Genomic DNA, 11,777 nt, shown 5'->3' with positions numbered 1-11,777 from the left:
GATGTGGCTCTTCCCCCGGTGGATGCCTTTTATACACCCTCCGCAGAGGTTGGACAATGGCCCCATCTCCTCTCCTCCCATCCCCACCCTCTGATTGGTGCCAGCTGGGCGTCTCTGTTTCCCACAAGCTCAGGTGCCTCCACTTTCCAGGGTGGGTTGTGCCTCGGGGGGGAGGGGGGTGCTGGCTTTTTTTTTGTTAAACCCTTGACAAAAGGGATGATTCAGAGGGAACGGTGTTCTGCTTAGGACTGCCCTTTGACAGCTGAATTCTGTTTCACCTCTCCGCTGGAGGAACTCACTCCCAGAGGCCTGGGCCCCACCCAGTATTGGAATGGGGACCGAGCTGCAAAGGCTGCTCAGGTGCCTCTGTGAAGGGAGAGGTGGTGCAGAGTGACCAGGTGCTTTGCGAGGTCACTGCAGCCCTTGGCCTCCCTTCTTTCTATTTCTAAAACCTCTGACCAGAAAGCTCTGCCTCTTTCTTAGCATTTCACCTGCCCCCGCGTCCCCAGTGACGCTAAGGGCAAACTTTGCTTGGTCCTACAGGGTCAACTACCTTGAAAGTGTTCTGGCTGAGAAGATGACTCCAAGACCCTCAGATACAGTTACGGTGGCACGGAACCTTAGGGACCATCCAGCACAGCTGGGGAAACTGAGGCACGGGAAGAGGAAGCGACCCTGTACGTTACCATAGGTCATACTCTCAGATCCCTCAGCATCGGGCTAAGAACTTCATACTGGTGGCCTGGAAGTTTAAGCCTTGCAGCAGCGGATGAGGTGGGTCCTGCTATTGTCCCCATTTCACACACGAGGAAACTGAGCCTGAAGGGCAGAGTCAGGACTGAGACCGACATCTGGTTCTGTCGGACCTAAGGCTCATTTCTTAGGTATAATTATCATAAAATAAAATGTACAAATCATGTGTCCAGCTTAATGCATTTTAATGTATTTTTATTGATTTCAGAGAGGAAGGGAGAGAGAGAGAGAGAGAGAGAGAGAGAGAGAGAGAGAGAGAAACATCAATCATAAGAGAGAATCATTGCTCAGCTGATCAGGGTTCAGAAGCCCTGGATCAGCCCGGCCTGTGTGTGTCATGACTCCATTATACCAGCTGCCCTGGCTGCACCGCCAAGCCCAGACAGAAGGCCTTGCTGTACTTGAGCGGGGCCGTGTCCAGCCCCCCAACCATGTGACACCTGCCTCAGACGGTGAGGGCTTGACCAAGAGGCCACATGGGAGGATGTGGCCCAGGACCGGGGGCCAGGGTCTCTCTGACAAGTGGCTGAAACTCAGCTGCGCTTAGTAACTCTGCCAGAGGGGCCCTCACCACCCAGGCTGGAAGGAAAGGGCCTTGAGGTGACCACCCAGAGCCCGGGACAGAAGAAGGTTCCAGGTTTGAGAATGGAGGGCCCGGGACTCGGGCTCCCAGCCCCACTCACCAAGGGGCCAGGGTTGCTGTGAACGACCTCTCGGCAGCAGCCTTCTGGCCGCACCAGCCAGAGGGTCTGCCTGGGACCAGGCCAGGGCCGGGGTAGGGTGGCCCCGGTGTGAGGTGATCGGGCTGATTCAGCAAGACCAGGAAAGAGGGCTCTGAGTCAGGGCTTTCTCGCCTTTGTTTGCTGCAGGTAGGGAAGCGGCCTGTGCTTTACCCAGCGGGTGTCAGCACCAGGGAGAGAGCCAGGGCGGCTGCGGGTGCTCAAAGCCCACGTGAACCCGCGATGCGCCGACCCCTGACCTGGCCCGGCCCTTCTGCCCCAAACTGATGGCTCAGCTCTCCCTCTGAAAGCGTTTGATTCAGCCCAAACCAGGAGCTCTGGCTCTCTGAGGAGAGGATCAGAACTGACAAAAAGGTGATTAATGGAACCTGCCAGGCCCGGAGTGATGATCTCCCCGGGGCTGCTGAGCAGGTTCTGGCCAACGCCTCTCAGAGGAACAATACCTCAGATCCCGCAAAGCCCAGCAGCGCACACATGCCCCCCTCCCGGGCCAGGGCACAGCCCTCCCCGCCCCTCCTCTCCCCAGAAGGGACTTTTGGGGCCTTGACACAGGAACGCTGGCCTCTGACCCACAGGGAAGCTGGGCCTCCCGGGGGAAGCTGGGCGGAGGTCCCGGTGCTAATAGCACAGGACCGAGTGCGGCCGAGGCACTGCGCGCTGGTCTGGAGCTTTCTGCTTTGCGTTCTGGTGAAATCACACCACAGTCAGTCCCCTCCCCAGGACGCTTCCCGGGAAGGAGAGAGAAAGCTGGTACATGAGCTCCCCCTGCCCAGGAGGCTGCCCTTAACCCGCTGAGTCCTTCCAACAACCAGAGAGGGTGCTTATTGGCCCTGTTTTATCGATGAGGCCACTGAGGTCCAGGGAGACGAAGCCACTTGGCCAAGGTCACCATGAAGTCAAGATTTAAACTTGGACCCTGGCTCTCTCGCCCCCACCCGATGTTGTAGAAGAGACTTGCTAATGAATGATCTCCAGGTGTTCCATTCTGTATGTGTTTAAAGATAATAAAACAACACTAGTTAACATTTCTTGAATGCTGTGTTAACCACTCTACATGCATGACTTCAAAACAACTTGACTATAGGGTGTGGGGGCGGCCAGGGAGAGGTCAATGGGCGGGCGGGGAGGAAGGAGACATGTAATACTTTAAGTAATAAAGAATTTAAATTAAAATAAATAAATAAATGTAACACAGACCCAAAAAAAGGCAACTTGACTATTTTTATCATACCCTTTTTTCAGATGAGGAACCTGAGGCTCATGGAGGTTAAATGCATTGCCCAAACTCAGTTACCCAAACTCAATTGTGTCAGAGCCAAGACTTAAACCTCTGGTTGCAGGGTCTATGCCCTTAACCACTGCCTGGCAAACCCCTTTCAGGCCAGTGTTAGTGCCATCCTAACCAAACAGGGGTATCCTCTGTTGACCTCTCCGTGCTCAGGACCCCATCCCCCAGGCCCAGCTGGCAGGCGGTCCTGCTTCCCACAGTGGCACAGCCGGTGCAGCTGATGCCCGATGGGTCAGCCGTCTAACAACTGTCTCCGGTGTGAGCGCCAAAGCTCGGGGCTTGCGAGGACACTCACAACGCTGTCTGCTGGTTTGGGGTGAGAAGGATGGAAAGCAGGAGTGGTATCCAGTGGGGTCACCCCAGCTCTGAATCTCATGGGAAAGTTGCCAGCTTCTTTTTTTCTTTTTTTTTATTATATAGCTTTTTTATTTTATTTTAATGTTTGTAATTGATTTTTAGAGAGAGAGGAAGGGAGAGAGATGGGCAGAAACATGGATGAGAGAGAAACATCATTGATTGGCTGCTTCCTGCACACCCCCCACTGGGGATTGAGCCTGCAGCTTGGGCATGTGCCCTGCCGGGAATGGAACTGATGGCCTCTTGGTTCCTGGGTCGATACTCTACTGCTGAGCCACACCGGCCTGGAAACTACTGCCAGCTTCTCATTTCCCCTGTACCGCCAGCTGCCCACGAAGGGCCAGGTGAGCACCAGGTGGGCACATGCCCAACCTGCTATCAGACACCCAGAGCCATGTCTGAGGCAGGAAAGCCAAGGGGAAGCAAGTGCATGCGTTAGGTCAGGATCTCTTTAGCGCCCACTCCGAGGACACAGCCGTGCCCAGAGTAGACATGGCCCCGCTGTCCCAGCTCCCACAGGCCGCTTCCCCTCTGAGTCCCAGCTCACAGAGACCTTCCAAACCATCGTGTGCAGCCAGACTCCTCAATTTAAAGATGGGACCCTGAGGCCCGGAGAGGGACAAGGACCAGCCAAAGTCCTCAGGGGGAGAGCGGTGGGCACATCACATGCTTGTGCTAGGAAGCCCAGCCCCAGCAAAGGACACGCCCGGGGCCCTCATCCCTAGTCCCAAAGCTGCCCTCTCTCGTGGAGAAAAGGGAGGCCCAGTGCCTGAGGCTCAGATTGGCTGGAGGCCAAGCCTGACCTCAGCCCAGGGGCAGGCAGGAGGCGGGCCATCTCTGCTGAGACTATTTAAGGGCTCGGCCTGGCAGAGCTACCCCTGGGTGTGGGCAGCTCACTCCAGGGTCAGGCAGGGGCCAGGGCTTGGCAAGTCCGAGGGCCTCCCTGACGGCCCTCCTGGAGCCCCAGCAGAGCAGGGCCCGGTGCTGCAGGGAGAGAGAGACAGCCTCCCTCCCCCTCCCGCAGCTCGGGGCCCAGCCCCCAGAGAAGGCCCCACCTGCCTCTCTGCAGCTTGCAGAGGTCATTACTCTCACAGAGTAAAGGCTGAGAACACCTGTGCTGACTGCTTCGGGCCTAAGACTTCTTCACAGAGGCCGGAGGCCGGAGGCGGTGAGGCAGGAGCAGCCAGGCCGTTGGGTCTGAGAGTCTCAGGAAGGCGCCTGGCCATTCCCAGGAGGCCGGGGACCTGGCCCCTGGTGCCTTGGGCTTCAGCATAAGCTTAACCACAGCACGAGAGACCGAGCTCAGATGCGAGGACCATCTTTCAGGCCATAGCGGCTGTGGGAGGCTGGACCAGGCTGCCCAGAGAGGTTAAGAAGTGGGTGCTCACTGGGTACTTCCTGGTAAGAAAGGTGTGTCCTTCGTCTGTTGCCCTTGTGACGCCAGGGGAAAGCCGGGGTCTGGAACAGAGACAATCCCCAGACTCGGTTTCCCTATCTCCCAGCCGTGACTTTGCTCACGTTACTAACGTCCCGGGGCCGCGGGTTCCGCTCCTGAAAACTGACGCTGAAGGCGGACCCCGCTTTTGCAAAGCTGCTGGGAGAGTAGGTGAGAGGCCATTCGTTGAATGCCTGGCACAACGCAGGCACTTCATCAATTGTGTTTGCTTCCTCCAGCCCCGGGGAAAGTGTGTACTCAGGAGACACATTCTAGATCAAATCTCCCCAAGAAAGCACAGGAGCCAGCTTCTCTCCAACCGGAGCTGCCGGGCAAGGAGTTTTATGCAGCGAGACCCAGGGGCCCCCTCTCAGAGGGCTTGGCTCTCCCCCAAAAATGATTTGATTCTCAGGATCACAGAGGCACCACCCCCCAACCTGCTCTTCCCAGAGGGCTAAGAAACCAGTTCTCCCTCTCCCCACGGACCCAGCCCAGCCACAGCACCCAGAGGTCTCCACTTCCTCATTCCCTGCCCTCTCTCCAGGGCTAAGAATCCCAGAGGAACCAGCCCCAGACCAGAGGCAATAAATCAGGTGTGCGTGGTTACCGAGGCTCTAATGGGCCGGAGCGTGGAGACTCTGGGGTCAGGGGAGCAAGAGCGGGGTTTGGACAGAGGAGGGCAATGGGGGTTGGTGTTGCTTTGGATGCAAGCTTAGGGAAATCAGGGAGGCCCTCCTGGAGCTGGTGTTTTTCACTCTGGGCACTTGAAGTGTTTTGTGCAGAGGAGTTGGCGACTTCAGGGGGCAGAGATGGGAATGGCTCTGCCACCCGGAGGTCAGGGGTGCCTGGCTGGGAAGGAGGGAGGTTCAAACAGCACCTGTGGGGAAGGAGGGTCCTAGCAGTGAACTGGGAAGGGCTGGGGCCTGAGGAGGCCAGAGGAGGCCCTGGTCTTGGAGTCATACAAACGTGGGGCTCAGGCCCAACCCTGCTGCTTACTTTAAATTCAATGAGGCCACTGGCCAGTCCTGCCTCTCCCCAGCTTTCTCATCTCTATGTTTCCTCATCTCTAAGATGAGAGTAGCCAATCCTGACCGCCCCCGCCCCCGTTGTATTATAGGAGACCCTGTGGGTGGGTTGCCCAGCACAGCGCCGACCACACAGCAGGGACCCAGTACACTCCATGCAGGCAGTCACACAGTAAGTCATTAGTCGATGGTTTTACATAAAGCATATTTATTCCTTTTGTAAGCTACAAAAATAAAAAGCGATGTCTATAAAAAAGAATAATTCGTTGCTCTGCCAAGTTCTGTGCTCAGTTTGCAAAACCGCTTTGAGGAAGCGCCTCCTCACCCACCCACCCCGTCTCCGGCTCCCATGATCACCGAATGGAGTCCATCAGAACAGCAAGTCACCCGGGCAGCGTGGGCTTGTCCCGGGGCCCTGGGCACCCCAAAGAATGAATTACACCCTGCAGGGAAGAGGCCAAAGTGGGGGGAGACACCAGCATGTGGGCCCTGGGCTTCCTCAGAGGCCCCGACAAGAAAAACTGGACGCACTACCAAGAGATATTTGAAAAAGGAAAAGCGATTTTTATTGCCTGGACAAACACTACATGGTAGGGATGGCCTTGTTACACAACGAGGAGGGAGAGCTGGTGGTTGGGGGGTGGAGGGGAGCAGGGAGGGGAGAGCAAGGGAAGCTCCCAACTAGGAGACCAGGACCCTCTTGCGCTGGCACCGCTGAAGGCAGAAGCGAGTTTGCTTGTCCTGCCCCTCCGGCCAGTCCTCCGTCAGCCTGGGAGGGTGGGCGTGTGTGGGACATCTCTCCTGCCCTGGGCACTCAGATCTCTCTCTTGCGGGGAAGAAACCACCTTCCCGTCCACTGACTCCTCGACGTTGATGTGGAGTTTGCCGCCGCCGCCTCCCAGGGAGGCTAGAAAGAAGGAGCAAGCTTTAGAGTGGGGGCCCTCCCCCCTCCTCCACTCCCAGGGGGCGGGACTTGGCTGAGTTCCAGGAGAACTGGGCAGCACCCCTGAGAGTGGCCACTGGCCCCTCCTTCAAGAGCTGCCAGAAGGGCTGGGGTGGAATTACTCATCGCAGAGAAGGGCGGTGGCCGCGGCAGGTGCCCGGCAGTGAGCACGGATGTCGGGGGTTTTAACTGCAGGTGAACAGGGAGTCCTCCTGGGCATCTCAGCCTAAGTGCGTGGCGGTGGGGCCTGGGGGAGCGAGGCCCTAGACCCGTGGTTCTCAACCTTCTGGCCCTTTCAATACAGTTCCTCATGTTGTGACCCAACCATAAAATTATTTTCGTTGCTACCTCATAACTGTAATGTTGCTACAGTTATGAATCGTCATGTAAATATCTGATATGCAGGATGGTCTTAGGCGACCCCTGTGGAAGGGTCGTTCGACCGCCAAAGGGGTCGCGACCCACAGGTTGAGAACCACTGCCCTAGACAGAGCCTGCTCAGACTGGGAGGTTCTCGATAAATCTTCAACCCCAGCTCCCCCAGGGCTGCTAGAGGCTCCCCCTGGAGAAGAGGTACCAACCGGAATGGGCGTGTCCCCACCCGACTGGCATGCTGGGCCTCTTTCTCCTTCCTCCCATTCAAGAGGAATGGGGGGTTTAGCCACAGCCCTCCCCACTCAGGAAGAGCGAAGTTTCTTACCTTCTCTGGTGCCAATGCCGGCCATCCTGAAGGAGGGGGAAGCAGATGTAAGCCAAGGCTCGGCGGTCCTCCCCAGCCCCCCTACACCCACCACCCCCACATCTGACTTCTCCAGAGGCTGAGAGCTGGTCCCGCCATGCCACCCACGTGCAGACAGGTGCTGGTCTACAATAGCACCCCCTCTGCTTCATGCATGGAACGGAACCAGCCTTAGCCCCACGGCTGCCGTGTGCAGAAGTGACCGTGACCTGCGCTAGGTAACAGCCAAAGACCAGCGTGCAGAATCCAGAGCCCGGCCTCTCGCCCCGTCCTCGCTCACTGCAGCACTATCAACCCCCTGGGTGGCGCTCCGCCCTCTCCCCCCCCCCCCCGCCCCCGCCACAACTGGCCCCTTCCTCCTCGCTCCCTCTGCACCCGGCCTGCCTGGCATCCTGGCCCTCCAGCAGGTTCCGGTAGGTGGTGCTCCTGCTCCAGCCGCGTCTTGATGTCCAGCAGGAGCTTGTACTCCTGGTTCTGAGCCTCCATCTCGCTGCGGAGCTCACCCAGCTGGGTCTCCAGGCTGCTGACGAGCCCCTGGATCTGCTGCAGCTGCGTGGCGTAGCGGCACTCCGTCTCCGCCAGCGAGCTCTCCAGCCCGGCTTTCTAGGGGGGCAGCAGACCAATAGGCGCCACGTCGGGCCAGAAGGAAGCACCAGGGGCATGGGGAGGGGTGTTGAATGAATGCAGGGAACCCCCTGTGTGGGGGTTGGGAACACCAAGGCTTTATCCGCCCATGGAGGGTGGAATAGACTAGGGTTGGGGGGCGGGGGAGCCATACCATGCTGAGCTGGGACTGCAGCTCGATCTCCAGCCCCTGCATGGTGCGTCTCAGGTCTGTGATCTCTGTCTTGCTGGTCTGGATCATCTCTGTGTTGGAGGCCACCTCCTTGTTCAGCTCCTCGGTCTGTAGGTCACACACAGAGAAGTGAGCCCCATGGACTTCCTGGGAGACTTGGGGAGCTGGGGAGGCCGGGAGGTCGGGCGCACCTTGCTGAAGAACCAGGCCTCGGCGTCTCGGCGGTTCTTCTCAGCCATGGCCTCGTACTGCTCCCTCATCTCGGCCAGCACGCGGGTCAGGTCCACGCCCGGGGCCGCGTCCATCTCCACGTTGACCTGGCCGGCCACCTGGCTGCCGAACTCCTTCATCTCCTGCAGGGTGGCGACAGAGGGCAGGAGAGCAGAGAGTCTGGGGCCCCCTATGCAAATTCTTCTGGGTCCCTAACTCACTGCGTGACCGTGGCTCTCCCGTACCCACCCCACCTGCTTCCCACGGCGCAGGAAGAGGTCTGATCGCATGGGCCCCTCAGCTCTCAGGGTCTCCCTTCCTCTCTAGTGCTCCCAAGGGAGGACCTCAAAACAGCAGGGCCCTTGCATGAGCTCGTGAAGCAGATCCGGACAGCAGTTCCCACGGGCCACCTGCTCTGGCTATGGATGAGGGAGGAAAGGGGTCTGGGTCACCAGAGAACAGTACCCCTTCCTCTCCGTGGGGACCCCTGTTTTGGAGTTTATGGTGTGCATTTCTGAACCACCAAGCCCTCCGGACCACTATGAGGAGGCACCAGCGGCCCCACTCTGGTCTCACCACCCTACCTCCTCGTGGTTCTCCCGCAGGTAGGCCAGCTCCTCGTTCAGGTTCTCGATCTGCATCTCCAGGTCGGCCTTGGCCAGCGTCAGCTCATCCAGCACTCGGCGCAGGTCATTGATGTCGGCCTCCACGCTCTGGCGCAGGGCCAGCTCGTTTTCGTACCTGGGAAAAGAGCCCAAGGTAAGGAAGGGCGAGGGGCCTGTTCTGCTTGAGTTGGTAAGTGGGGGGTCAAGGAAAGGGGGGAAGGGGAGGGGCGGGGCAGGAACACACTTGAGTCTGAAGTCGTCGGCAGCCAGCCTGGATTGTCAATCTCCAGGATGACCCGGGAGTTGTCGATGGTGGCTGCCAGGATCTGTAGGAGACAGACAGTTGGTGCCAAGAGGATCCCCCTCTTCCCTGCTGCTCTCCCCACCCTGTTCCCCAGGTCATCCTCCCCCCCCACCTCAGGGGATCTCTCCTCTGCCACCACCAACAGAAGCCTGTGGGGCCCCTGGGGCCGAGTCCACCCTTATCTCGGGTGCCCACTACTTGATCTGCCCCTGTCTCAGGGGCATGGAAGACCAAGGAACAAGGATTGCCTGGCACCCCCTGTGGGAATAGAGTGGGTGGGGTGGGGGTGGGGCTCTGACAACGGCCCTCTCCGGGATCGTCCACCCGCCTCCCCTTGAACAGCTCGGAGTCGCTGGCCCCTGCACAGCCTGACCCAGCCAGGGATCTACAGGACCTCCCATCCCCAAAGCCACTGGGAGGGACCTGGAGGGCAGTTGAGGAGGGCATCTCACAGCTGAGAAACCCGGCCCAGCAGAGCAACAGGGTGAGTGAGTGGGCAGCAGAGCCCGTAGAGAATTCCAGGTCTTCTAAGCCCCAACAGGCACCAAAGACATCCTCAGAGGGTGTGGCAGGAAGCCCTGCACTCAGGCTCCTGCAGCCACATCCATCGTTCTCGCAGAAGAAGCGGGGCACACCTGCTCTCTAGGGTGCGTGGTTCAGGGAGAGCCGTTGCCTTCTGTCACTGCGCCCACCTTGGCCCCCAGCGGTCCTGCCAGATCCCAGGACCGGCCGAGCACTGCCAAGGGGAGCAGATGGATGCCGGCATCCAGGCCTGGAAACATTCCCTGGGCTCCAAGGTTACCCACTGGCAGTCATTGCCCGGCAGGAGAGGATTCCCTCGAGGCAGCAGGAGCACGGATACTAAAGGTGTGGGCAGGGCACCAGCCACCCGCCCCCTCCCTCTGACCCCTAGGACTCACCTTGTCCCGCAGCTCCTCGATGGCCTTGAAGTAGTGGCTGTAGTCGCGCGCCGGGCTGTCCGGGCTCTGCTTCTGGTACCAGTCTCGGATCTTGACCTCCAGGTCGGCGTTGGCGTCCTCCAGGGCGCGCACCTTGTCCAGGTAGGAGGCCAGGCGGTCGTTGAGGTTCTGCATGGTGATCTTCTCGTTGCCGGAGAGGAGGCCGCCATCGCCACCCCCAAAGTCACCAAAGCCACCGCCAAAACCCCCACCATAGCCGCCTCCAAAGCCACCACCAGCCCCTCCACCAAAGCCAGAACTCATGCCGCCCCCGTAGCCCCCTCCTGACCCCGAGGAGACAAATCTGGCAGAAGAAGCCGAGATACTTCGGCTTCCACCGCCCCCATAAAGACTCCCCCCACCAAAGCCACTGCCCCCGCCCCGGAGGCACCCCCCCCGGGAGAGCCACCCCCAAAGGTGGAGGAAGAAGTCTGCAGGAACGTGGTGCTCATGGCCAGGCGGCTGCCCGTGAGATCAGCAAGCGCAGGAGATGCCGGCGGGAGGTACAGGCTGCCCCGGGACCAGCGTGCTGCGCCTGTCACCCCCCGGACCTGGGGCTCCTTATATACACCCCTCGGAGGGTGTTGTGGGTTTACGTCTCCTCCCCCAAAGGCAAGCCAGCTCCTTCTGCATTCCTGACAAACACAGCTGCCTGCACACCTCCATGTGGCTGGTGTAGAGTTTTTCTTTTCTGTTTTTTTTTAATGCAACAAAAGAGATGATTCAGAACGAATGGTGTTGTTGCCCCTGGCCATGGTTTTAACACTTGGAGTTCAGGCTCATTTCCACACTCCAGGTTGAGGACGCGGAGTAAGTCGAATCACACACAGTTAGAGCAGCTCAGGCCAGCCCTGGCCTCAGCTGGGCTTCTCGGCTGCCCCCAGCCCAGGACCCTGGCCCCTAGGTGGCCAGCTACCTGCTCTCAGTTCCCGTCCCTGCTCTGTGCTGTCCAGCTCCCAGACCCCATGTGAGTGCCTGCAGGGCTGCGGGAGAGCCATGGCCCCGGGGGTCGGCGGGCAGAGGCGCAGGGAGGGATGCAGGGCCCCTGGGGACCGGCTGAGGACAGGGGGTGGGGTCTTAAGTCGAGTTCCAGTTGAGGGGATCAGCAAGGACAGCATCTGTCACTACCTGGATGGTGCAAATGGTCTCCCCTCCACCCTCCCCGAGCCCCAGCCCACGGCACTCGCGCCCTCTCAAAGGCCAGCAGGCGCAGGGCTGACAAGGGGCTGATTGATACTCCGCCACCTGCCAAATGCACATGTCACTGAAGCCTTGCTTACTCCTGGGACACGTTGGGGCAAACCTCGGCAGATAAGATGGGCCGAGTTTCAGGAAGCCCCTAGCTTTGGGGAGAGGCATGTCACTGCACAGCAGGGCCAGGTGAACGCCACTGCCTCCGTGCGCCCCTCGAAGCCGCACAGGCGAGGAGGGACCGTGCCCAGGGGGCTCTGCGTGCCTGAGCTGTGGGGAGGGAGACGATAGGATGCCTGGCAGGCAGCCTGAGACTCTGAAGGCAGAGGCACCGCCTCCCAGAGCAGGATGCTGAGGCCAGAGAGGGACCCCTCTTCTCTGCCACCAGCTCGGGCCTGGCTTTCCTTGGATACCTGATCGCTGTGGGCAGCG

At 59.4% G+C, this 11,777-nt stretch overlaps 1 protein-coding gene across 1 annotated transcript; it reads right to left on the bottom strand.

The window, feature by feature from the left end:
• Window positions 1-6,137: 6,137 nt before the first annotated feature.
• On the bottom strand, window positions 6,138-10,748 carry KRT15 (keratin 15). The gene is given in 11 exon segments (XM_006094936.3): window positions 6,138-6,505; window positions 7,242-7,267; window positions 7,665-7,703; window positions 7,705-7,883; window positions 8,059-8,184; window positions 8,268-8,429; window positions 8,871-9,027; window positions 9,136-9,166; window positions 9,169-9,217; window positions 10,116-10,555; window positions 10,558-10,748. Coding segments are annotated over 11 exon segments (1,401 nt in total). The 5' UTR covers window positions 10,607-10,748; the 3' UTR covers window positions 6,138-6,362.
• Window positions 10,749-11,777: the final 1,029 nt, after the last annotated feature.

This window comes from Myotis lucifugus, unplaced genomic scaffold (assembly GCF_000147115.1).
Source record: "Myotis lucifugus unplaced genomic scaffold, Myoluc2.0 scaffold_146, whole genome shotgun sequence".
Taxonomy (NCBI): domain Eukaryota; kingdom Metazoa; phylum Chordata; class Mammalia; order Chiroptera; family Vespertilionidae; genus Myotis; species Myotis lucifugus.
Note: the sequence above shows the minus strand (reverse complement) of the source record. Positions and strands in the feature narration are given on the sequence as shown.